The 27,850-nt window shown below is 40.8% G+C and overlaps 1 protein-coding gene across 2 annotated transcripts in view; it reads left to right on the forward strand.

Annotated features, from left to right (window-relative positions):
• Positions 1-27,850, forward strand: part of KDM4C (lysine demethylase 4C) — a 301,610-nt gene that overhangs the window by 175,359 nt on the left and 98,401 nt on the right. For both annotated transcript variants that reach the window (XM_042877489.1, XM_042877490.1), the window contains exons 13-15: positions 24,511-24,692; positions 25,555-25,771; positions 26,632-26,708. In XM_042877489.1, coding sequence (XP_042733423.1) covers positions 24,511-24,692; positions 25,555-25,771; positions 26,632-26,708 — 476 coding nt within the window. The remainder of the gene's footprint in view (positions 1-24,510; positions 24,693-25,554; positions 25,772-26,631; positions 26,709-27,850) is intronic.

Raw genomic sequence — 27,850 nt, forward strand, 5'->3', positions numbered from 1 at the left:
ACATAACACTTGTTAGTTAATTTTGATAGGATATTAATATAAACACTCCAGTGTTGGTTTTCAGGGATCACAGTCTCTGTATACAGTGGCTCGAGAGGTATTACATAAAAAGGAAGAATTAAATAAAATACTGTTTTGGTCCTTATGTCCATTTGGTCCACAGCCCACAGCTTGGTATCATCTGCAAACTTTCTGAGGGTGCATTCAGCCCCACTGTCTGTGTCACTGATGAAGATATTAAAGTGTATCAGTTCCAGAAATGACCCCTATGAGACACCATTCATCACTGATCTCCACTTGGATAGAGCCATTGACTACCACTCTTTGTGCTTGATCCTGGAGTCATTTCTTCATCGATTGAACAGTCCACCCCTGAAAAAACTGCATCTTTCCAATTTGGAGAAAAGGATGTTGTGGTGTACTGTGTCAGAGGCCTTACAGAAGTCCAGATAGCTGACGTCAGTGGCTCTTCCTTTCTCCACTGATGCAGTGACGCCATCATAAAAAGTTGGTCAAGCAGGGCTTGCCCTTGATGAACCTGTGCTCATTCTCCCTCCTTTCCATGTGCCATAGGATAGCTTCCAGGAGGATCTGCACAGAGTTGAGACTGACAGGTCTGTAATTTTCTGGGTCACCCTTTTTACCCTTCTTTGAAATGGATACTGTATGATCTTTAGTAAGCTCTTGAAACAATAGTGAAGTATGTGTCAATGGTTTACGGGCTGGTTCGGCCCAGTTCCGTGACTAGCAGGGTGGAAGAGATTTCGCAAAATCCACGCCCCTGGAAAAATGGAAACAGGGGACCCCAAAATAATTAAAAAATGTGGCAACGATCTGAGGAGAAACAAACTAATTTACTAAATATAGTATCGGAATGCAAGATAGCACACTATAATACAATATAATCAGGATTGAAACTATTAAAGCAAATATAATGAGAATGTCTGAAAAGTGGATAGGCCTCACCATAACACTGAGGTGAGATGCGCACTCCAGTTGAGCAGCAGGGAGATGGGAGGAGAGCCAACCAAGAAGAGCAGACGAAAAAGAGTGCATCAGGTGACCTTGCCAGGAGTTCTGTCTCCTCTCTGTGACTGCAGAGTCCCCTGGGGAATGTAGTTCTTGTTCTCTTCTGGACAGATTCCCGGAACTTGAGCATTAACAGTTAAACTCCCAGTGCCCCACATGATGTTATGATATGGAATACCGAAAACCAAAACTCACAAAACCATGACATTCCACCCCTTATTCTACATCACTACATCATGCTTAATGATAATGTATAAACAAACAATAATTACCAAACATTAAACATGTGCACACACAAACTTATACATATACATGAAATTACTGACTGCACTCCCCCAACATCAAATTCCCTTGTGGCACACACTGAACATCCTCGTTTTTCTGCATCACCCACCACATGGACCCAGGTTCCTAGGCAAAAGCAGTTCCACGAAGAGGTTTGCCCTTCCCAGAAGCTGGAAAGACCCAAACTGCTTTTCCCAACATGTTCTTTACATGTACTACAGGGACCTTACCTCCCTTGACAGTATGTAGGGAGCTAGCAGGACCGTTGCGATTGATTGATCCTCCAGTATTGACCAACCAGGTGGCTTCTGCCAAATGCTTCTCCCAGTGCTTAAATGTTCCGCCACCCATTGCTTTTAACATGGTTTTTAACAACCCACTGTAGCGTTCAATTTTACCAGAAGCTGGTGTATGATAGGGGATATGATAAATCCACTCAATGCCATGATCTTTGGCCCAAGTATTTACAAGAGAATTTTTGAAATGAGTCCCATTATCTGACTCAATTCTTTCTGGAGTGCCATGTCACCACGGGACTTGTTTTTCAGGACCCAGTATGGTGTTTCGGGCGGTAGCATGGGGTACTGCATATGTTTCAAGCCACCCACTGGTTGCCTCCACCATGGTGAGCACATAACGCTTACCACTGCGAGATCGTGGCAAGGTGATATAATCAACCTGCCATGCCTCCCCATATTTGTACTTTTGCCATCGCCCTTCCTCCCAGAGAGGTTTCATCCTCTTGGCTTGTTTAATTGTGGCGCATGTGTCACAGTCATGAATAACCTGTGCAATAGCATCTGTAGTTAAGTCCACCCCTTGGTCTCTAGCCCATTTGTATGTTGCATCTCTTCCTTGATGACCGGAGGTCTGATGGGCCCATCGAGCTAGGAATAGTTCACCCTTGTTCTGCCAGTCCAGGTCTATTTGAGTCACCTCAATTCTGGCAGCTCGGTCTACCTGATGGTTATTTTGCTGTTCTTCAGTAGCCCGACTCTTGGGCACATGGGCATCTACATGACACACCTTTATAACCATATTCTTTATTCGGGCAGCAATGTCTTTCCACAGTTCAGCAGCCCAAATAGGTTTACCCCATATTTGCCAGTTATTTTGCTCCCACTGCTGTAACCACCCCCATAAGGCATTTCACACCATCCATGAGTCAGTGTAAAGAGAGCATTGGCCACCTCTCCTGTTCAGCAACATCTAAGGCCAGTTGGACAGCCTTTACCTCTGCAAATTGGCTTGATTCTCCTTTCCCTTCATTGGCCTCTGCAACTTGTCGTGTGGGGCTCCACACAGCAGATTTCCATCTGCGATGCTTTCCCACAATACGACACGATCCACCTGTGAACAGGGCATATTTCTTTTCATTCTCTGGTAGTTCACTGTATGGTGGGGCTTCTTTAGCGCGCAATACCTCTTCTGCTGGTGGTGTTCCAAACTTTCTACTTTCAGGTCAGTCCATGATCACCTCTAGGATTTCTGGACGGCTGAGGTTCCCCATCCGTGCTCGCTGCGTAATCAACGCAACCCACTTACTTGAAGTGGCATCAGTAGCATGATGGGTGGAGGGAAACTTTCACTTGAACATCCAGTTCAGCACTGGCAGTCGAGGTGCCAGAAGGAGCTGTGTTTCAGTACCAACTACTTCGGAAGCAGTCTGAATCTCCTCATATGCAGCTAAGATCTCCTTCTCAGTTGGAGTGTAGCCCTCCTCTGACCCCCTGTGGGTTCGACTCCAGAATCCCAGGGGTCGGCCTCGGGTCTTTCCTGAGGCTCTTTGCCACAAACTCCAAGTGGGACCTTTCTCTCCAGCAGCACTGTAGAGGATATTTTTTCATCCTGTCCCATCCGTACTGGCCCCAGGGCCACAGCACGAGCTACCTCTTGCTTAATCTGCTCGAAAGTCTGCTGCTGCTCAGGATCCCATGTAAACATTCTTCATTCGCGTCACCTGATAAAGGGGGCTTACAATGAGGCTGTAGTTTGGAACATGCATTCTCCAAAAACCCACTACGCCCAGAAATGATTGTGTCTCTTTCTTATTAGTGGTTGGAGACATGGCAGTGATTTTGTCCACCACATCTGTCGGGATGTGACAACGTCTATCTTGCCACTTTATACCTAGGAACTGAATTTCTTGGGCAGGTCCTTTCACTTTGCTTCGCTTAATAGCGAAACCAGCACGGAGAAGGATCTGAATTATTTGCTCTCCTTTCTCAAAAACTTCCTTTGCTGTGTTGCCCACACAATGATGTCATCAATGTACTGTAAGTGCTCAGGAGCACCTCCCTGTTCCAGTGCAGCTTAGATCAGCCCATGGCAAATGGTTGGGCTATGTTTCCACCCCTGGGGCAAACGGTTCCAGGTATACTGAATGCCCCTTCATGTGAAAGCAAACTGTGGTCTAGATTCTTTGGCCAAAGGAATGGAGAAAAAGGCGTTAGCAATGTCAATGGTGGCATACCATTTGGCTGCTTTTGACTCCAGTTTGTATTGGAGTTCTAACATATCTGGCACAGCAGCACTCAATGAGGGTGTGACTTCATTCAGGCCACGGTAGTCCACCGTCAGCCTCCATTCTCCACTGGCTTTACGCACTGGCCATATGGGGCTGTTAAAAGGTGAGCGAGTTTTGCTGATCACTCCCTGATTCTCTAATTGACGAATTAACTTATGAATGGGGAGCAAGGAATCCCTGTTGGTGCGGTACTGCCGCCTGCGCACTGTTTTTATAGCAATCAGTACCTGTTGCTTTTTCACTCGTAGCAACCCCACAACAGATGGATCTTCTGATAGGCCAGGCTAAACAGACAACTGCTTAACACCTTCTGTGTCTACAGCAGCTATTCCAAAGGCCCATCAATACCCTTTGGGATCCTTAAAATATCCCCTTCTGAGGTAGTCAATACCAAGTATACATGGAGCCCCTGGGCCAGTTACAATTTAGGGTGCTTTTGCCAGTCTTTACCAGTGAGGCTGATTTCGGCCTCCAACATAGTCAGCTCTTGGGAACCCCCAGTCACCCCATGAATATAAATTGATTTTGTCCCTTGGTGACTCGAGGGCATTAGGGTGCACTGAGCACCAGTGTCCACCAGGGCCTTATATTTCTGTGGTTCTGATGTGCCAGACCATCTAATCCACACAGTCCAATAAACTCTATTATCCCTTCCCTTCCCCTGGCTGGGGGCAGGGCCCCTCTATTTGTTACCTCCGTTGTCTGCAGCAACTGGAGCAATTTCCTTTTTTGGAGAGGTTCACCTTAGTGGTTGATTTGCCTTGTAATTCTTTTACCTGTGCTTGAAGTGCAGGAGTAGGTTGCTTATGCCATGTCTTCATATCTTCTCCATGGTCACGTAGGTAATGCCACAAGGCAAAATGTGACGTAGCCTTACTGTTGTCACTTGCTCGAGCAGGAGGATGTCTTCTTTTGATAGCTGAGATGCTGGATGACACGGGCTGGGAGGAAACCAAGTTGATCAGCCCCTCCAGTAGGCTGTTTTGGGAATTCTGGTCTCCATTGGATATATCCACAGTTACCACTGCATCCATCAGCATTAGGCACAGTTGACAGTTTATCTGTTCTATCTTCTTGTTTGCTCTCCATTCTGTTCAGCTTTTCAGCTACTTTTATAATGGCTGAAACACAAGCTTGTAGAGGGCTTAAATGTAACTCAAAGTCTTGAAGCTTATTAGTAAGTTCACTTATAAGGGGTCTTCTTTCCCCTCTGCCATACATTGCTGCAAATGTACTGGCGTACCTCTCTGGTGCAGTCTTGTGAATGTACGCCACATGTTTGGTGTACACCTGACTCTTTCAGGATCATGCTCTTGGTCTGGCTCATCAGGAATGAAATTGGAGCTATGTAGCATTTCCACCACAGCATATTCTCTCAAATGATGGATGCCTTTTTCTATATCAGTCCATTTCTTTTTCTCAGGCATCAGATCGTCTTTGAAGGGGTATCTTTCTTTTACAGCTAACAGCATCCTCTTCCAGAGGGTGAAGGCCTGGTTCTGGCATGTACTAATGCCTCTGTCAATGACTGAATCCCTGTCTACCGTCTAGCCACACACTGTTGGCCCCATTGTCCCAGCATCGAAGTAACCAAGTGGCAATAGGCTCACTTGGGTGACGTGAGAAGTTTTTTCTTAGTCTTCGAATTTCATTAATTTCATTATTTTCAGAGATCAATCAATGGTAATGATATCTTGCTCACCTCTTACTCTTTCAGGACTTCCTGCCCTCATAGGCGTTGGTGACCGTGGTCTTACTGAGGGCCCCTCCCCTGGACTCAGGGGTGCTTCTCCTAGACCTTGGAGCCACTCCTCTGGACCTCTTTCCTCCTCTTTCTTCTGTTCTAGCTGAGTCGAGATTCGTTTCATTTTCCATCCTCTTACAGAGGCAACTGACATCAGTTGTGGTGCCATCTCTCTAAAGTCTCTTCCAAGCCTCTCCACACTCTCTGCCACTCAGTATCCTCTGGTTTTGGGGAAGGCTTCCTCAAAATATGATAAATACAGAAACTGACTGAAATGATGAACAGTAAATTCAGGGAGATTAACAATGCAATCAGGTAAGCATTCAAAAACTGCATAAAGGATTCACAGGAGAGACTGGGAGCCTGTTTAAAAATTCCAAGTTCTGTGAAATTAGCAGCTCCTGGCAAACAGGTTTAAAAGAGAAAGCAGAATCTTTTTTTTTTTTCTCTTTACAGAAGCAAGATAGCAGTGCTCAAAGTTTACAAATATCCCACAGTATTGGCAGTCTGCCTGGACTTTCAAGGCCAAGTGTTCAGTGAGCACCTGTGGAAAAGATAAACTTTCCCAGCGAAGCTTTCCGAGAGCAAAGAGATTTGTTCTAAAGAGCTAAAAAGCAGCCGTTGCCCGCATTCTTCTCCAAGACTGTCAATGTTTTATGGGCTGGTTCGGCCCAGTTCTGTGACCAGTGGGGCGGAGGGATTTCGCAAAATCCACACCTCTGGAAAAAAGGGAACAGGGGACCCCAAAATAATTAAAACAGCAGCAATGATCTAAGGAGAGACAAACTAATTTACTTAATATAGTATCAGAATGCAAGATAGTACACTATAATACAATATAATCAGGATTGAAGCTAATAAATCAAATATAATGAGAGAGAGAATGTCCAAAAGGTGGATAGGCCTCACCATAACACTGAGGTGAGATGCGCACTCCAGTTGAGCAGCAGGGAGATGGGAGGAGAGCCGACGAAGAGGAGCAGACAAAAAAGAGCACATCAGGTGACCTTGCCAGGAGTTCTGTCTCCTCTCTGTGACCGCAGAGTCCCCTGGGGAATGTAGTTCTTATTCTCTTCTGGACAGATTCCCGGAACTTGAGCACTAACAGTTAAACTCCCAGTGCCCCACATGATGTTATGATGTGGAATACCGAAAACCAAAAATCATGAAACCATGGCAGTATGGAATATCATTACTGCATCAACAAGCTTGTGTTTGGATTGCATAGCTGTAGAATCCTTGCTTGGAAGGGACCCCAAGCCCATCCTTTTCCAAATCCCATGCCATGGGAGTTTCCATTCACCAGGTCAGGCTGCCTAGGGTCCCAACCAACCCTGCTTTGAATGCCTCCAGTGATGTGGCATCCACAGCTTCTCTGGGCAGACTTTGCTAATGCCTCACCATCCTCTGTGATGTCCTCCTATGGCCTTTTTTTTTTTGTCTAAAGCCATTCCCCTTGTTTTGTACACCATGCAAAAAAGTCAGTCTACCACCTGTTGATAAGCTCTATTCAGGTACTGGAAAGAGGTCAGTAGTGGTATCTGAAGTACAGTTTCTAAAAATTTCACTTTAATTTTATCCAATGATCACAGCTTCTGGCTATAAGTAGTGTTCACAAGCAAACTGAACTGGAATAGAAATGAAAAATTTTGTTCATTAAAAAATTATTAAAAAAATTACATAATGGAATGGGATGGAGAAAGTAGTTGGTAGTAGGTCTTTTATAGTGTGAATTAAGCTTTTTAAAAGAGCAAGATATCAGCCAGTCTTCAGTTTGTAGTTTATTCATTTACTGATTTTACACTGCCAGCTACATTTTTCTTTTGCTGATAGGCTATGCAGTAAATTCCAGCAGGTTTTCCTTTGCTTCTGTTTCGATTTTGATGACATGTATCTTTGAACTAAATTGCAAATAGAATGGCTTGTCTTTAAACTTGCACAGTGTAAAGACATACGAAATTACTGGAATTGCAGTAATGTACATTAGATATGAAAATGGAAATTTGAACTCAACTATGCTATTTATATTTTGTGTTGACAGTTCTTCCTGCCAACTAGTTACTTATATATGGTTTCTTGAGCAGTGAGTCACCTTCTTAGCTTGCTTTTCAGATGTGTCTGTTTATTTGTGGAGTCACTTGGTATTTTACTATCAGTGAAAATGTGTTTCAACTTTGGTAGCCAGAATTAGTAGATATCTTTGAGAATATGAGCCTTAGCTATTACAGCTGAATTCTGTATTCTATGTTCAGCAAGAAATTAAGCTATTTTGGGAACGAGGGAGGTAAGATTGATTTTTACCCCTTACACTTAACAGGTACTTCCACAGTCCACTATTTGAATGAAAGAAGTTAGTTTTTTCAACAACAAGGAATCCAAATAAAATTGCAGGGTTTTTTTTGTTTATTTGTTTGGGTTTTTTTTAGATGAAAATGTTTAATCATGTAAGAGTGTTTTACAGATTATGTAGATATAAACTGATTATTTACAGTATGAATCTTCAGAGTTTTCTCTAAGTTGCTTAGTTTCAAGAACACAGTAATATAAATCAGGTTTTAGCAATTTAACCATTTGGTAGAGAAAAGATTGTGTTTCAGCATAGTCTGATTAGGTCCTCTTAGAAGTTTAACGTGTGGAGAATGTAGTACAGAATAGAAAATTTACTTATTTGAAATCAGTTGAAGCTATATAGGATTTTTATTTACTAGAGTGATATAATATGTACTTAAGTGACAGTGTAAGTGCAAATTATGTTTAGGAGAGTGCAGCACTTGCAGTGTACAGTTCAGTCACAATACAAGTGTGAATTTTATTACTATTAAATAATATGTTGACTGAACAATATGATGCTGAATGTCTCCAGTCTTCAGGGAGAAATATATGGGTTGCAACTGATTCAGGCCTGTTGCTTATCTTTGATTGTCTTTTGCCATGGGAGGAAATACTTTCATAATATTTTCTTCTTGCTAGTCATCAGAACTGTCGCTCTTAGGAGGATCAATTTTAAACCAGATATCTCCTGATCATCCAGTGTTCGTGGTATAAATGGTGGCAATTACTTTGAATCTGTTTCAGTAGATGGTAGTACATCATCCCTTTGCATATGAACATCATGTACTATTATTTACGGTTTTGAGTCTAAGAAATTATTTTGATTTTCTGTGTTTATTGCTAATGAGCTGTCACCTTTTCTGTTTTTTTTTTCCTTGTTCTAGCATATTATGTGCTCTTTTCTCTTCTGACTTCTATTCACAAATAACTCACCAACAGCCAGCCAAGCGTAGCTCTTATTCCTTTTCTTCAAATTTCTGGAACATTTACATTTTTCAAATTCATCCTAAATATCAATAAAACCAGTGAGTTGCTTTTCTGTCTAAAAAACTCTTGGTTATAGTTTTTCTATCCCTCCTTTTCAAAGTTAGTGCTTACACTTTGCTAGCCTTTTCTAGTATTTGTAGTAATCTGTTGCTCTTTTAAATGATAGTGGTCCTGCCTGCAGCCACTCTTATTGCTGCCTGTTCTTAATTACAATATAGGCTTTCTTGACTACGTTCTTATTTGCAACTAATACCAAGTCAGAAAACCTTTTTTTTGCCGAAGTTGTCATTACACTCCCTTGGAAGATATTTCCAAGGGAGTGTAATGACAACTTCGGCAAAAAAAAGCTAGCTAATGTCTAATACATGCTGACCAGGTTCTTTGAAATATTCCATACGTGGAGTGTTTCAGTCATAATGCAAAATTTTCTTATTTGAATAGTTGAAGTTACATGGGATTTTGATTTAGCAGAGTGATACAGCAGTGCACTTAAATCACAGTGCAAGTACAAATTGCTTTTAACAGAGTGTAGCAATTGTATATGTAGCGGTTTAACCCAGCAGGCAGTAAAGCACCACACAGCCGTTTGCTCACTCCCCCCACAGTGAGGTGATGAAGAGAATTGAAAAAGGTAAATGTGTGAGAAAGAAAAAAGGAAAAAAACTAATACTAGCAAAAAAATAAAATGATGCACGATGCAATTGCTCACCGCCTGCAGACAGATGCCTAGCCAGGCCCCCAGCAACCACATCTCTTCCCCGAGCAAATCTCCCACTTTTATTACTCGGCATGATGCCATATAGCATGGAATGCACCTTTTGGCCAGTTTGGGCCAGCTGTTCTGTCTGTGTCCCCTCCCAACTTCTTGTGCATCCCTAGCTCCTTACTGTGAGGACAGTACGAAAGCTGAAAATTCCTCAGCTCTGTGTTAGCACTGCTCTGCAACTACTGAAACATCAGCGTATTAGCAACTTTATTCTTATCCTAAATCCAAAACACAGAACTGTACCAGCCACCATAAAAAACATTAACTCTATTCCCTCCAAAACCAGGACACTACTACACATTCACAATACAAGCATACTTAGCAAAGTGTAGCAATTGTTATACGTAGTTTAATCACAAAACAATTGCAGATTTCATTATGGGACTCTAATAATATGCCTCAGAAAAATTGGAGTATCTGAGTACCTAAGTATGTCATTTATCTTAGCCTTTAAATTTTTTTTTGAACTCTCAGTTTCTGTGACCTTTTCAAAACATTTTGATATCTGCCACAACTGATATATTGCAGTTTTTTTGATACTTTACTTTTTTAAAAAAGCATCCTGTTACTGTCTTTTGAACGGCAGTCTTTGTATAATCAGGAAGCCATTAGACTTAGCCTCTGATTCAGTATGGTTGTCCTCACATATAATTTTTATGAGAACTGAGGCCTTCATTAATAATTCAGCCATTAGACTAACTAAAAATGTGTATCCATTTTAGAGTACAGTGACAAGAAATTTAAATATTTGTATTTTCATTTGCTATGAAAGCTAGACTTTCATTACTAAAATAAAAAAAGATTTCTGAAATTGGGTTTGCTGATATACTGCAGGAGCAGTGAAGTTCGAAGTTCCAAGTCTATTTCCCTGACCGACTTTTTTTTTTTTTTTTATTAGTTCCTGCAGGACACTTCAAACTATATATAATGCCTCCCAGGGCTGAGATTATGTTCAACTACCTGAAAAATAACAGATGCTGCTATGCTCTTCATAGCAGAGAATGTTGCTCTACAAAGCCAGGAATCATCAGTGGAACATAACCCCAAGCAGCAAAATCATTGTTGAGACTGGCAAAAGCAAATTGTACTGTATTAGCGTCTATGGCTTTTCACATCTGCTGGGTTAAATCAGCAAATACTGCCAACAATCCATTCTGCAAATGGCCCAAATGTTTTCCATCTGAGAATTTGAGTTTAACTTAGTAAGCAAAAATCGTTCGAAGCAGTGGTCTTGAGTGTTGGAACAAGTTTGGCATGAACTATTAAACCAATAACATTTGTGAAAACATTCATTTCATTCACTTACTCATTTGGAAGGCAACTATTTGTGTGTACTTTGTTTTAGAAGGAGTTGTCTTTGTATCAAAACCCATTCTGGACTAAGGTTTCATTTTGTCTAGGTATTTTGTTAAATGTTTCCCTGTTCTTAAAGATACAGAGGGATACAGGTATATATAAATATTTACATAAATGAAAACCAGTACATCCTAAATTATATTATAGAGATTAACTGATCCTTTGTTAATATTCTTCTCTGGTACAAATGTGGCAGTGGGAATTACTATGAAGTTGGGCATTGCTGAGTATTTTCTAGTGTCAGTACTAGTGTGGCTGAATTATTATTTGATATGGTACATTTTATAACAGCTGTTATGTACCTATTTAAAGTCACTCATTGGCTCATTAAGTGTTTCTGATTCTCTTTGGGAAAAAAGGCTACTTTTCCTATTACCTCGTTAGCTTAAACTCATTATGACAACAAATCATTACAGTTACGGCGAAGTAAAAAATGTCATGGTAGTTATGAAAAATCAGAATCTCTGACTACTGCTAGGGATGGCAGTGACAAGGTACTCAAATATATGGGAATACCCTGCCTTACATTATCCCGTTACCACTTCTTAGGGGCTGGTATTAATACACTGTAGAACTCTACATGCATGTGTGAAGCAGTCACAGACAGAAGTATAGTAGAATTTTAAATAAACAGACATTATTTTATGTTTAAAAATACTATTGCGCCTATCAACAGACTTAAACATCCCATTGAAAAGAGATGATGGGCAGACGTGTCACTCTTACAGTGTGAAGACCACTCCACAGGCTTACTATCAAAGCATACCAAAATCAGTGGTATGTCTAACAATATATTGGTGAGGTTTTGGAATCAAAGTAAAATACACTGTCAGAGTGTATTCAGGAAAGGGATTTAACACTCTCTCCCACCAAGCTGGGAGGGAGTATTGATCTGCCTGAGGGGAGAAAGGCACTACAGAGATATCTGAATAGACTGGATCGATGGGCCAAGGTAAACTGTATGAGTTTCAATATGGTCGAGTGTCGAGTCCTGTATTTTGGTCACAGCAACCCCATTCAACCCTACGGGCTTGGGGAGGAGTGGCTGGAAAACTGCCACTGGAAAGGGACCTTGGTGTTCTGTTGAACAGTCAGCTGAATATGAGCCAACAGTGTGCCCAGGTGACCAAGAAGGCCAGTGGTATCCTGGCTTGTATCAGGAATGGTGTGGTGAGCAGGACTAAGGAAGTAATCCTGCTCCTTTACTCAGCACTGTGGTGAGGCCCCACTTTGAATACTGTGTTCAGTTTTGGGTGTCTCAGTACAGAAAGGACATTGAGGTGCTGGAGCAGGTCCAAAGAAGAGCAATAATGCTTGTGAAGGGCTTGGAGAATGTGCCTTATGAAGAGAGATTGAAGGATCTGGAGCTGTTTAGTCTGGGGAATAGCAGGCTGAGGGGAGATCTTATTTCTCTCTTCAAATACCTGAAAGGTGATTGCAGTGAGAGTGGGGTTGGTTTCTTCTCACTGGTGACAGGTGACAGGACAAGAGGAGATGGCCTCAAGTTGTGCCAGGGAAGATTTAGGTTGGATATCAGGAAGAACTTCTTTACCGAAATGGTTGTTAAGCACTGGAATAGGCTCCTCGGGGAGGTGGTTGAGTCACCATTCCTGGGTGTGTTCAAAAACCGTTTGGATGTGGTGCTCAGGAACATGATTTAATGGAGGGATGTTGGAGTTCAGGTAGTATGGTTAGGTTGTGGTTGGACTTGATGATCTTGAAGGTTTTTTCCAACGTGAACAATTCTGTAATTCCAAACATATGCTCACTCTAGCCAAGCTCACTCAGTCTTTTTATATGTGCATGCAGTGCACAATACCAGTACAGCAGAATTCAATTTTTGTGTCTGTGTCTGAGTCTGTTAGTCTCTGACCAGGTTCTGGAAAATAGTTTATGTTACCTAGGATTTAAAATTAGCAGAGGGATTACAGCAGTTTACTGAAATCGCAGTACAACCATAATTTAGCAATTAAAATATACAATTGGATCACAACAGAGCTATGGTTCCAATTTCTGGTCTCTGTACACTCACTATCAAGATGCTGAATTGTCTCCAGCTGCCAGGAAGTGATGCATGGGTTGAAGTCATCTCAACCCTGTTGCTGTCTTCAAAATTCATTCTCCATTTCTTTCCAACTGAAATTTCCTTGTTCCATTTTTGTGCTGCATGTTGGACTGAGCCACATACATAGTTCCTGTGTTCTGCTCTGACTGGTTTAACAAAACTTTCACACTCTTCTGATCTGCTTTGGAAGAGACATTTACACAACCAGATGATCCACCCAACTGATACAGCTGTTTATTTAAAACAAGGACCAACTTCTCTTTCTCTGGGGATACTCAAGACCCAACTGGATGCCTATCTGCGCAACCTGCTACAGGGGGCCTGCTTTGCACAGGGGCTGAACTCGTTGATCTCTAGAGATCCGTTCCAGCCCCTGCAATTCTGTGATTCTGTGATTTTCTTCATGTGATAAATTCAGCTCCCTTTGTAACAGATGTGGGCAGTCACTCCCTAGATTTTTTTTCTGAGACTTTTTCCATTTTAGTTGTTATTTTGTTGTTATTTTATTTTATTTTATTTTATTTTTGAATGGATCACAGTGCGCAGAGTATTATCATGTAAAGCAGAAGAACACTGCCTTGATATACATACAAAATATGTATGTATATATGCCTCCACTGTAAAGAATATTTCAGGAGAGACTGCAAGTGTTTGTTAGTCAGAAAGGAGACTTGGTTGCTTAATGTCTTTTTAGATATACAGAATATCGTCATATGCGTTACACATGCATTATACATATTGAAGTTTTATCTACAGTCTTAAAAGCAGTGGCTGGTTTGAGATTGGAGTTTATGTTAATGTACACTACAAGGATCATGATGTCAAAGACTTTACTGCAGTCCACGTAGACAGTATCTTCTGTTCTCTCATGATCTACTACACCACTCATTTCATTGTAAAGGTTAATCTAGTCAGCCGACATGACTTCCCCTTGGTGATCCCATGATGACCAGCTTGTAGTTTCTTGTGCTCTCCATCTTGCCATTCTTGAAGATAAGACTGACATCTACCTTTATTCAGTCTTGAAGCACTTCTCAGAATCACCATGCTCTATAGGATTATCAAGAATGACCTTCTAGTGACATGTTTCAGATCCCTCACTCCTCACAGGTAGATCTGTAAGGGCTTACATGTAGACTAAATCTTTGTCCACTTTGCCAAAGTGCTCCTTAACTTAATTGTTAATGTTATATTTGTCAGGGGCAACAGAATGTCTGTAGTACATGCTCCTCCACTTGGGTAATTGGCAGCTGATCATGACATTGTCACACAGTGGGCTGCTAGGTATGTGCATTGACTACATGGTGGTCCACTCCTCTGAGACGAACCCAGCAAGTCAGCTTGAACACCCTAAAGGAGCAACAACCAAAATGGTTTATCTTGGTTGTCCAGACCACATATTTCTCCTACTACTGTGATCACTCCAAAAGCTTGCCAAGCAGGTAATGCTCAGATCAATGCTACTAAACAAGCTTTGAGCCAGAAAATCATTCCAACTTTTCACACAGGATCTCATCTTGTAGGACTTCCAAGAAAATCGTATAAGTTGCCACAGTGTCCAAACTTGTGACTTTGCTTTTCACCCTTCTCCCTCAAGATCTCAGGATCTTGAACCATTTTCTGGTCACTGCAGCCAGAGCTGTCTTAGACCTTTGTATTCCCAGCAAGTCCCTCATTGTTGTTGACTGCCTGTCTTGTTCTTACCTGTGATTCTAATATGAGGTCCAGCAGAACACTGCCCATCATTTACTCACCTGGGACCTGGAGAAGGATGTTGTTCATATGCTCCAGAAACTTTCTTGATTGCTTACGTTCTGCTGTGTTGTCCCTCCAGAAGATAAAGGCGGTTGAAGTGCCCCATGAGGAACAGACAGTGGACAAGCTGTCTATCTTTAGAGGGCCTAAAGCACTTACTCCACCTAGTTAGGTAGCAGACACACCCCATTACAGTATCACCTTCATCTGTCCTTTCGTTAAAACTCGCGTGTAAGCTCTCAGCTATCTCTTTTGTCTCACTCAGGACTGATCCGCTGTAGCAATGACTTTCTGAGGTCACACACACATAGATATTTTCAATGATTCCTCTACCAGTGTTAGTTTTTCTTTGTTATACAACGTCTTTTCAGAATCTTTAAAAAATTTAATTGAATGTTGATGTGCTGCTAAGTGTTCCTAAGGCAGTCTTTTTTAATGTAAAAACGGTTTATTTTAGTCTAGGTTATTTAGTTTTTATCCTGTATAGTTCCTCCAGCATGTAAAATTTCAGATAATAAAGGTGTCAAGTGGTGCCTTTCAGAGAAATTTCAGTTTTGCAGTTCAAGTAAGGAAATCTTCTACTACATAGTTAAGAAATTTTAATACATCCTGAGAAAGTGCATTTTGCATTTCTTTGCATGGTTTTCCTTCTTGAACATATACATACCCATGTAGTCAGCCCCTGAGCTTGGTGTCTTACTTTAGAGGATCTTATGAGATTAATTAGTCTCAGAGAAAGAAAGAACTTAAGTGCAGGCTGGTGAATTGGATGATTGCAGTTCTGTTGCATTGTTAAGGAACTCTGAACTCATATAAGTTCATAGAATGGCTTAGGTTGGAATGGACTAATCTCACCGTCATGGGAAGGGCTGCCAATTAGATGAGGCTACCAGAAGCCCCATTCAACCTGACCTTGAGTGCCTTCAGCGATGTGGCATCCACAGTTTCTCAGGGCAACCTGTTCTAGTACCTCACCACCCTCTAAGTAAAGAATTTATTCCTAAGATGTCTGGGTGGTTGAAATTCCCCATCTGGATGAGAACCTATGAATACAAGGGCTGTTGTGACTGAAGTGATAGCTCTTTGTCAGCAGGCTCCCCTTGATCAGGAAGCCTGTAGTAGTCTCCAAACACAAGGTTTTCTTTATTTGTCTCGTTCCTGATTTTAACCCACAAGTTCAAAGCCTGGTAGTGGCTGTTTCTAGCCATTTGCAATCTATCCACCTCTTAACTTACATGGCCTCTATCCATTTCTTAACTTACATGGCCTCTTACATGGCAATCTCCTGCACTGCTGCAGAATATGGTGGCAGTGGTGCTGACTGCCTTGGAAAATGAAGTGTAAGTTGCACTTACATTTCAGGTGAAGCATAACATTTCCACTTAAATATAGGGTAGTGTGAGAACATATTCTGCTGAAGAGACATCTGTTTTTGTAGCTGATATGACATTTTGATTTTTTGATAAAATATTTGTTGCTATGGGAATAATTACTATTTATAGAGCGTTATGTTTTGAGATGGAGATCAAGCAACAGGAATAGATAGATCAACTAGAGACTTTTAAGATTTTTTTTGAGTATTTTTCAAGTGCCTATGTGCTATGCATGAATGTTTTAACTCTCTTGAAAAGTGTTGTCAATTGATCTGCAAATGTATATTGAATTTTCTTGCCATGGCAAGCAGCCCCTGCATTTTATTTCCTCTGACAGCAAGATATATCCCATTGGATATGAGCAAGTTGACTGTCCTTTACCAAAGAGCATTAAGAATGCGATATTCATTTTTGTCTTGATTAATTCTTGATTTGGAATGTAAGTATAAAAACAAATGACACTTCTGACTTCTAACCAGGGAATTCTGATGCGCATGTGTGTACAATCCTACTCAGGACTTAGTGCCAATGAACCACGAGGTATGGTGAGCTGTGAGGTCAATAATTGGAAGCTGGTCACAAGCGGTGTCCCTCATGGGTCAGTCATGGGACCGGTGCTCTTCAACATCCTCATCAGTGACAAAGACGATGGCACCGAGTGCACCCTCAGCATTTGTGGATGACACCAAGCTGAGCGGTGCAGTCGATACATTGGAGGGAAGGAAAGCCATCCAGGGCAGGCTGGAGAAGAGGGCCCGTGAAAACCTAATGAGGTTTAACAAGGCCAAGTGCAGGGTGCAGGTATTTATACAGAGTGGGGGAAGATGTCCTTGGGAGCAGCCCTGTGGAGAACGACTTGGGTGTCCTGGTGGACGAGAAGCTGGACATGAACCAACTGTGTTCTGGGCTGCATTAAAAAAGGGATGGCCAGCAGGGGGAGGCCCCTCTACTCAACTCTTCTAAGGCCCCATCTGGAGTTCTGCGTCCAGGCCAGGGCTCCCCAGCACAAGAAGGATGTGGAGTTCTTGGAACGGGTCCAGGGGAGGGCCACTAAGATGATCAGAGGGCTGGAGCACCTCTCCCATGAGGAAACATTGAGGGAGCTGGTCTCGTTTAGCCTGGAGAATAGAAGGCTCTGGGGAGACCTCATTGTGGCGTTCCCATATTTGAAAGGAATGCATAAACAGGAGGGAGAATGACTGTTTATGAGGACAGTGATAAGAGAAGGGGGAATGGTTTTAAACTGAGGCAGGGGAGGTTTAGGTTAGATATTAGAAAGAAGTTTTTCACACAGAGCGTGGTGACACACTGGAACAGGTTGCCCAAGGAGGTTGTGGATGCCCTATCCCTGGAGGCATTCAAGGCCAGGCTGGATGTGGCTCTGGGCAGCCTGATGTGGTGGTTGGCGACCCTGCACACAGCAGGGGGTTGAAACCAGATGATCATTGTGGTCCTTTTCAACTCAGGCCATTCTAAGATTCTATGATTGTGATTCTATGATTTCATCCAGGTGATGACAGAAGTGAAAATCAAACCAGATTCCTTAGCTGTGCTGCAAATGTTTTTATGAAGAAAATACTCTGTGTAGACATACACTGTGTTTTATCTGACTGCATTGGCTGATCTGAGTATTTCTGATTATCTCTTTGGGCTATTACTAGCTGCTCAAAGAAGCAGGACAAAGTATTACAATGTTGGACCAAATAATGGAATCATGGCATGTTGCTGGTTGGCATTGTTGCATGAGTGACTGGTGTTGAAACTAATTCTAGCAGCATGCTGACAGAATGTGTGGACTTTTGCAGAACAGTGTAAATATGGAAGATTTTGAGTGAAAAATCTTGTTACAGTACTTCATGAGACATTACACAGTGGCCTTGGAAAGTAGATGTGACTTTTGGAGGAGAAACTTCAGTATTGGCAGGTCTTGAGTATAAGGAAACTAATATGTATGTATATGGCACTAATATATATAGTTGCGTAGGAGCATAATTTGATGCTGGTCACATTTGTACTTATAATGCACGTATCTAGTAAAAAAATTCTGAATTTACATGAACCACCTTCAATCCACTCGTATCAATGTGAGTTGGGAAAGTAAGTTTATTTTAGGCTAAGTCAGAGATTGCTTTTCAAATATGTGGTAAGTAATGAAAGAGAATAAGAGAAATTGTATCCTACTTAGCAAATACCAAAATAATTTCTCAAAAACAAACATTTTCCACATTTTTGGGGTACATAAACAGTACTTAGGAATTTTCACATGAATGAGAAAGGAACATCTGTAAAATATTCTGAGACAGTAGTATTTGTTACATCAAGTAATTTTTTATGTTCAAGACTTTCTTTGGAATGGTTTGAGAACTGATTTTTTATTTTCTTGCCTGTTTTGCATAATTAGGCTGTCAGTTTTTTGTTCACAATACGTAACTTGTGCGACTTTATGGAAACAAGAAAGCTAACTCCTCCTATACCAGCAAAGAAACTGACTTTAGAATTCTTTCCATCAATGCTGTTGGTCTGTGTTCAAAAGAAACAACCAAAGTGAAACTTCCCAAGTTCAGTTTATCTAAAATACATCTACATGTAGGACTGCATATTCTACGTGGTGATAAAGTTATTGAAGGCAATATTGTTGCCATGTTTTGTAATGACATTCATGTACTCTGTAACTTTATTTATCATATCAATCTCATTTGACATTTTATGATTTTAGTGTGGGAATGTTGATTTTGAGGAGACTAAATAATATTTCTGAAGTCCCTGAAAGAGAGGACAACACCTTCTATGTATTTCCATGGAAACTACTGGAGATGCAAAGAGCACAGAGATGCAAAGCTTTTTGATAGAGCAGATTCTCAGCTACTGATCGCTATTATACAACACACTCACCACCAGTATCTATGCATTTTCACCAGCAGTGAACAGGAGCCTGCATGCTGTGCTTGTAAAAATCTGCAGCAGTGGAGGTGACCCACTGTTGCCTTTGCCAATGCTGAAGTGCACCACCTCTGCCTCATTGTTTTAACATCCATAGGTTTATCTTCCTAAATGTTTAGTAAGCGCTGATGTGTGTCAGTGGGTGCAGTTTTTTCTGCATGGAATAATTAATTCATTGACACTCCTTTACTTCATACACACTTCCATATCAGACACCATTCTGTCAAATTGCCCCTCTGCTGCCATTTGTCATACAGCAACAAAATGTAACAGAATATTGGTGGGAATGTTCAGCCTTTATTGCCATGCCACCCTATCTGCCTCTGATATTGTAGGCCAATGTTATGAAATAGGAGGCATTATTTTTAGAGCAGCCCTCATAGACTAAGAGACTGTAGTAAGGCGCACTGGGAAGACAGTCCTCTCTCAAAGGAATTGAAGAAATAATTACGGTTGTTACAGTTTGGAAGTAATGAAGAACTGTTTCTGGAAACAGTCTGAACATGATGCAAAGAGCAAAATTTAGTAAAAGCGTAATTTTTTTTTTTTTTTTTTTGGAGGTGGTGAATGGTGAAAGGTGCAGTCCAGTATGCGTATGGTGTTTTTTCCTTCACTTCATTTGGAATGAAGTACAAAGTTTGAAAATACAAAGTTCTGGAAAGCAACAAAATGTTTGATGAGTGCCATCAGATTTCTTCCTGTCTGTTGCGTTCTTGTCCCTCCCCGTCTGCAAATGATTTGTGAAAATTGTACAAGGGCAAAACAGAAATAGTGGAGATCATATGTAATTAAGGTAAAAATACAGATTCCATCAGAAGTGAACCAATACAGCAGCTTACCAAAGGGAATGATAAGCAAAAAATATGTGTAAGAGATGAAGAAATATTATTGTGGAATTGATAGAAGACATGTTTTGATTAAAAAGAAGCATAGTAGGCTGAGGTTCAGGGTGAAGGCTTCTGTGCCCATGGGAGATTCATTCAGCAAAGAGTAGTTCAGTCACAGAATCGTAGAATGTCCTGAGTTGGAAGGGATTCACAAGGATCATCAAAACCAACTTCAAGCTCCATACAGGACCACCTGAAGTTCAAACTGTGTTTCTGAGAGCAGCTCCATGCTGCTCCCACTTGCTGTCCCAGAGAGCAGAGCTCAGCGCTGCCCCTCTGCTCGCTGTGAGGAGCTGCAGCCTGCCGTGAGGCCTCCCCTCAGCTCCTCTGCTTTGAGCTGAACAAACTCAGGGACCTCTGCCGATCCTTGCATGCCTTGCCCTCTAGACCCTTCACCATGTTTGCGTCTCTCCTGTCGAAGCTATCTGATAGTTGTATGTACTTCCCATGTTGTGGTGCCCAAAACTGCATGCAGTGCTTGATGTGAGACAGCACCAGTGCAGAGCAGAGAAGGGCAATTGCTCCCTTCGCCGGATGGCAGTGCTGGGTTTCACGCATCCCATGGCACAGTTGGCCCTTATGCTGCCACAGCACATTGCTGACTCAAACTTGTCTTGGCAATGATTGCAACTCCCAGATTTCTTTCTGCAAGGCTGGTCTCCAGCCTCTCATCCGCCAGTCTCATCTTCTAGTCTGTTCATATGCTGAAGGTTTCCCTGTCCCAGAATTCTGTTCCCAGGCTCAGAATCTGGCACTTGTTAAATTGCCCAGCCCTCTTCAAGATCTCTTTGCAATACCTGTCCACCCTTGAGGGAGGCAGCAACTTCTCTTGATTTAGTATCATCTGCAAGCTTTCTTAGAATGCATTTGAGTCTCTTGTCCAGATAATTTATAAAAGCTTTAAAGAAAACTGACCCTTAAGATGAACCCTGAGAACTCCTCTAGTGATTGGTTGCCAGCCTGATGTAACTTCGTTTACTAAAACCCTTTAAGCTTGACCTGTCAGCCAGTTGTTCAGCCAACACATCATGTTTTTGTCTGGCTATATCCTAGATATTATGCCCAGGATAGTGTCAGAGACAATAGTAAAACTTATTATAAAAGTAAAATAAATTCATTAAGCAGCTCTTATGCCTCATGAACTCTTGTTGGCTATGATCAGTGAATGTGCTGTATTTCAAGTATTTTTGAGTATTAATCTTTCAGTATTCAAGTATTCAAGTATTAATCTTTCAGTAATCTCCTCCAAAATTTTGATTGACACTGACGTGAGACTGTCAGACCTGTGTTTAACAGGATCTTCTTTGAAAACTGAGACGGTGTTTGCCAGCATCCAGTTGAGTGGGGCCTCTCCAGATTCCTGAGACCGTTGAAAAATAACTGAAAAATCTGTCATGACATCAGCAGGCATTTGGAGTATCCTGGAATGTACTGCATTGGGCCCATAGACTTACATGCATCCAGATGGAGTGGCAGATCCTGCACAAGCTTGGGGTTGATGGGAGTTTATTATTCCCACAGCTATGGGATCAAAGGATATCAGATTCAAAGTAGATAAGAGATAGAGAAGCCATAAGCTACAAATCTTCTCAACAAATTTCGTGTTCTTTTTGCTTTCTTTACCTAGATTGATGAAATCCTTTCACTGTGAGTACACAAACATAGTGAAAACATTTAAAATAATGGTAGTATTAGCTTCATAGGAGAAATACTGTCAAAAATGAATTTAGGGAAAAAGAGTCAGCAAAATTGAAGCCAGTTCTGGAAAAATGCAAGTAAGAGAAATAATATAATTGATAATTTTTAAATTTTTCTTTAGGTTAATAAGACCCTTAACAACAACAGCAACAAAAGCTATGCAGAAGACTAGAAGAGTGATGCCTGCGTTTTATGTTATCTCCTCCTTATTTTCAGCTGTTTTCTTGTCGCTATTGTTTTACAGCTATATTATCTGCAGTAAAGAACTGCTGCTGAATATTGACTTGATGACAGTTTTTTTGGCAGACATTTTGTCTTTGTCCTTCTACCTTCATTACTGGTGATTTTTTATTGAATTTACGTTAGTTCTCATGAGAGAAGAGGGAATATAAAAGGGAATAAAATTCACTTTCATTATGTATATATATTTGGAAATGTTAGGACTGCTTGTATACAATATTTTAAATCCATTTTTTATTCAGTACTGATAAAAGTGCTATCAACTTCATAATGCTTTTGTAGCAACTCGTGACAATTTGACATACCAGGAGACCTGTAAAGCTACTGATTTTTTGTAAAGTGGATGAAGGCAGTAATAGGCTGAAAGAACATGATAATTCAGCTTAATATACTTCACAGCATATTTTTGTTTTTGGAATTTTCTTCTGAAATAAACTTTTTTTCCTTAAATATACCCCTTTGACAAGTTTGAGTTAGCTTTGCTGATTCTGTCCCCCCAACTTATTGTGCACCCTAGCCTCCTCAGCACAAAAGCTGAAAAGTCTTCAACTGTATGTAAGCACTGCTCTGCAGTAACTAAAAAATCAGTGCTATCAATATTATTCTCCTAAAACTAAAGCACAGCACTATGCCAGCTTTCCAGAAAGGAAAATTAGCTCCATACCAGTTGAAATGAGGATAATGACGTCTACCTCTGTCCAGAGGGATCTGGACAGGCTGGAGAGCTGGGCTGGAGCCAATGGGATGAGTTTCAACAAGGCCAAATGCCGGGTCCTGCACTTCGGCCACAACAACCCCAGGCGACGCTACAGGCTTGGGGCGGTGTGGCTGGAGGACTGCGTAGAGGAAATGGACCTGGGGGTATTGATTGATGCTCGGCTGAACATGAGCCGACAGTGTGCCCAGGTGGCCAAGAAGGCCAATGGCATCCTGGCTTGCATCAGAAACAGTGTTGCAAGCAGGAGCAGAGAGGTGATTGTTCCCCTATATTCAGCACTCGTGAGGCCGCACCTCGAGTACTGTGTCCAGTTTTGGGCCCCTCACTGCAAGAAAGATATTGAGGCCCTGGAACGTGTTCAAAGGAGGGCAACAAAGCTGGTGAGGGGTCTGGAACACAGGCCATATGAGGAGCGGCTGAAGGAGCTGGGATTGTTCAGCCTGGAGAAGAGGAGGCTCAGGGGAGACCTCATTGCTCTCTATAACTTCCTGAAGGGAGGTTGTAGTGAGCTGGGGGTCGGCCTCTTCTCTCGTGTCATTAGTGATAGGACCACGGGGAATGGTTTCAAGCTACGGCAGGGGAGATTCAGGCTGGACATGAGGAAGTATTACTTTTCAGAAAGGGTGGTCAGGCACTGGAATGGACTGCCCAGGGAGGTGGTGGAATCACCGACCCTGGGGGTGTTCAAGGAAAGACTGGATGTTGTGTTGAGGGACATGGTTTAGTAGGAGCTATTGGGAATAGGTGAACGGTTGGACTGGGTGATCTTTTAGGTCTTTTCCAACCTTAGTGATTCTATGATTCTATGATTCTATGATTCTATGATTCTACTTTTCTCAGAATTCCTTTTTCTGCATCTTTCTCGAGAACAAATGACTACATTTTCAGATTACACCTATTGGATAATTTCTTTCTCTTCAGGGTTCAATCTGATTTTATTCTCCATCTTCTCTAGAGGCTTTGAACTTCTTAAAGTCAACTTTAGAATTTTAAAATTAAGGTCTTCCCCAGGCACACTGTGAATGAATGAACTTCTGCAACAGGCATGTCCAACCCATGGCTCCGCACAGCTAGTGATTAGCCTCACACCCTGCCATCATGGCAGCAGCTCTTTCCTATAGAGCAGCCCGGCCAGCCCTGGGGGTGCACCCATCACTCAGCAACAACAAAGATGGCATCCCAAGACAATTCTTCTTCACCCAGTGCAGCCCAGGCAAAGTAAAAGGTTGTCACCCATGTTCTACAACATCCACAACATTTGGAAGAGTTGAGACAGTTTTTAATGTTACGAATAAGGATATGAATACAATTTTTAGTTGAAGAGCTACTGAAATACTTTCTGTAAAGTAGTCAGCTTGTGATGTCAAAGTGCTTTTTTGTGTGCTTGTCCTGATGCATAATTTCTTTAGACTTCTGCATTTGTATTCACTCTCAGACTTCCTTTAGCATTGTTTTGTCTCGCTATTAGTGAACATGACAAATTCAGTATTGTTTCTCTCCCTTTCAGGAAAAGAATATGTCCGATTGCTTGCTTTCATAGAATCACAGACTAGTTGAGATTGACAGGGATCTTGAGGGGGTCTGTCTGGTCCAGCCCCTGCTTAAACAGGGACATCCAGAGCAGGGTGCCCAGAACCATGCCCAGGTGTCTATTGGACCTGAAAGGAGGGTGACTCCACAGCCTTTCTGGACAGTATGTGCCAGTGCTCCATCACCTGCACATTAAAGAAGTGTTTCCTGATGTTCAAACAGAACTTAATTTGTTACCGTTTCTGCCCTCTACCTCTTGTTCTGATTTTTTTCTTTAAGAACTGCCTGAAGCTGCATTTACTGAAGAGGAAGTTCAAGAGACAGAGACATGGGCTAGGCCTCTTGTCCACCTTTGGCAGACAAGAACACCTAATTTCAATGTTGAAAAAGAATACAATGCATGTTGTGCAAAAAAGGAGCCCTACTGTGCAATTTGCACTCTTCTCATGCCATACTACAAGGTGAGCAAGATCCTTAGAGTTTCATTTCTGAGAGGAGTGTGAAATAACTGCCCAGCTTCAGCATTTCCCAAAAATTGCTATTACATTAGAAAGAAGTTAAAGTTACTGATTTTGGCTGTATGGGGAGTAAATAAACTCAATATTGTTAAAACTAGAGATGATGCTTGATCCACCTGCATTTATCTTTTGTTACAGACAGTGTATGCCTTCTGCTTGCGATTTATTTAGGATTGGTGTTAGTGCATGTGTGCTTACACATACAGAAAGTTGCATTTTTGAAGGTGATTAATCCACACAGGTTTATATCTTTTAGTTACTTCCTTATATGTCCATTGTCAAATGCCTTTCATCAAAACTGCTTCCACAGCTCCTTCCTACAGTGCTGAAAAAGCATCATCTCACAGTACTTGGGCCTTCTCAAGAACAGTATTTCCATAGAAACCTTCTTATCCAGGACACAATTTGATATTGGCTTATGGAATTTGTGTCAAACATCAGCTAAAAACGCTGATACAGTACTAATTCGGCAGCTACTGAACAGGAAACCCCTTTGTTTGGGACCTGGAAAAAAGACCTTTTGCACTGGATCCAGCTAAAGGGCTTAGTGGGAGTCAATTGTACTGTATCATTGAACGCTGTTGCAATAATGCTAATTTTCAGACTGAGTGCTTTTTTATTATTTGAATAGTCAAGGAACTACAGAATGATTGTGATAGATAACCCGCAGTAGTTAGTTTTCTTATAAACTGTTACATTATTAATGGAGGAGCAGGGTGTGGAGAAGGCATTTGACGATAATTAAAAAGAGCAGAAAGAAGGACTCTCCTCTTTTTACTTAAATGTGATTTTATTTTATTTCCAGCCAGAAAATCTTGATGAAGAAAATTCTACTTACAAGGAATCAAACTTAGAAGAAAAACTAGTGATTGAAAATGAGAAGTCTAGACCTCTTATTCCAGAGATGTGTTTTATTTATAGCGAAGAAAACACTGAAAACTCTCCATCAAATGCCTTAATTGATGAGGATGGAACAAGTCTTCTTATTTCCTGTGCGAAGTGTTGTGTACGAGTACATGCAAGTAAATACATTACTATTTCAGTTGGTAGCAGTGCCATTTCAAATTTTGTTTTATTGATAAGTAATAGTTAAGTAAGTTTCTGCTATGTCTAAGTAAGCACTTGAAAAACATTTTCCATAATTAATGCTTGAAATCACTGGCTGCATTTTTTTTACCCTATGTTAAGTGTTCTGTTATTTGTTTATGGTTGCTCTGAAACTAAAGAAGAGTTAGCTTTGCAATTTTCATTTAACTATGGGGTGCAGAGACTTCTGATATTTTGTTCAACACTAAGCCTTTAAGTTTACTCCTTATATTTTAAACCCATCTGTGATGTTAGCGTTTCCTTAACAGGTTGTAAAGGTGAAATCCTTTTAAAATTGAGGATTTGTGAATATCTCTATTAACTATATCTCTATTAATTATTTAATACAGCAATTTCCTCCACCTTACATCCTTAATTTCAAGTGACTGATTAATGGATGATTTTTCTGTAGTATCTTCTACATATAGTAGGACTTGAATGCTTACATCTAAGAAGTCCTTAAATGGAGATGCAGTGTAATTGTGTAGAATGTCAGTACATTGATTCAGATTGTACCTTGTTATTGCAGGGAGAACTGATGATTTGCTACTGAAGTTACAGAAAATAAAAAAATACCCTGCTGTAGCTCTTCTTTTTTTAAAAGTTTGGAAGTCTGGGGAGGCTGCATTCACACACACACACATACACACAAACTATAGAACAGCAATAATCCTAACAGTGGAAAACTTTCCTTGATCACAGTATATGATTTACTGGTGTTTGTACATGGTTGAATTGTATGACATCATGATTAGACATACAGAATATATTAATCAAATCAGCTCTCTCATTCTAGGTTGCTATGGTGTTCCTTCTCATGAAATCCATAATGAATGGTTGTGTTCTCGATGCAGAACAGAAGCATGGACAGCTGTAAGTTTTACGTGTTGTTTGGTTATCTAACGCGTTACAGATTAAGTATAGAATAAACCCTGTTTCTGTGCTGTTTTTCTTAAGACACTTTTGTAGAGGAAACATAATGTACAGAATACTAGATTTCAGTGTAAAAAGTTACTGAGTTTCGAGAGATGAACTTGGAGGTTTACACACTCAAGAAAAGGGCCTTGCAAACAGAACATGCATGTGTATAAAACCTTGTTCATGGAAACAACTGGCAAGTTAAGTGTGCGTAATAGAAAGAAAATGAGATTTCCTCTAAATATTTTATTATTTATTCAAATATGTCTGTATGGGCAGTTAGAGAAAAGGGAAAGATAATAATAAATTACAATCAAGAATGAAATTATTCTTTTACAGCATTTAAGGTTTACTGTGATGTACAGACAGAAAGAAGTTTCACTTCTGAAGCACCCAAAATGCCTATTGTTAGACCCTAAAAAATACAATATGTAGTAGTTTATACAGCTGGGAATAAATAGAAAAACGGTAGTTAGTAAAACCCCTAAACATGTATCCACTTAAATGACAACCCGTTTAAAATTCTGTTTTACCAATCTATTAGCTACCCTGGTAAGTCATATGATATTTGTTTTCCTTAAAACAGCTTGAAGAAATGTGATAATCAGTTTTTATGCCAGCACAGCTTTTCTTCATTCAGTTAAAAACACGTATTTCAAGTGCATTAAATCTTTTAATGACATGATAAAACTTTTTATATATGTTAAAGAAGAGATGAGGATTCAAACTAGAGGAAAATAAGGTGTCACTTTTTCAAACATCGTTTCTTGCAACTGTGAAATGCACCTGTAAGAAATTCAGTGGTAGTGCTAGTGAAGTTAAGTAACAATAAATGTAAAAACTTTTTCTGCACTATCAACATTTTAATTTTCTTTTGTGAATGCTGAGAGGAAACAAAAGCAGAACTGATACTTTTACTGCAGGTATTACCTAAGCTGGGGAAAACAAAATGAAAAGAGTGGCTTAGAACTGCTCATTACAAGAATATGGTCCATTAATAATGTTTAGTCCTGTGTTCTCTCAGTGCATAGCTATTAAAATATTTATTGGATCAATTTCTGTCTCTGTAATGTATTCTCATTTTAGAAGGCAAGGCA

The sequence above is a fragment of the Lagopus leucura genome, unplaced genomic scaffold, assembly GCF_019238085.1.
Source record: "Lagopus leucura isolate 7727_CA_CO unplaced genomic scaffold, USGS_WTPT01 Super-Scaffold_100018, whole genome shotgun sequence".
NCBI lineage: Eukaryota > Metazoa > Chordata > Aves > Galliformes > Phasianidae > Lagopus > Lagopus leucura.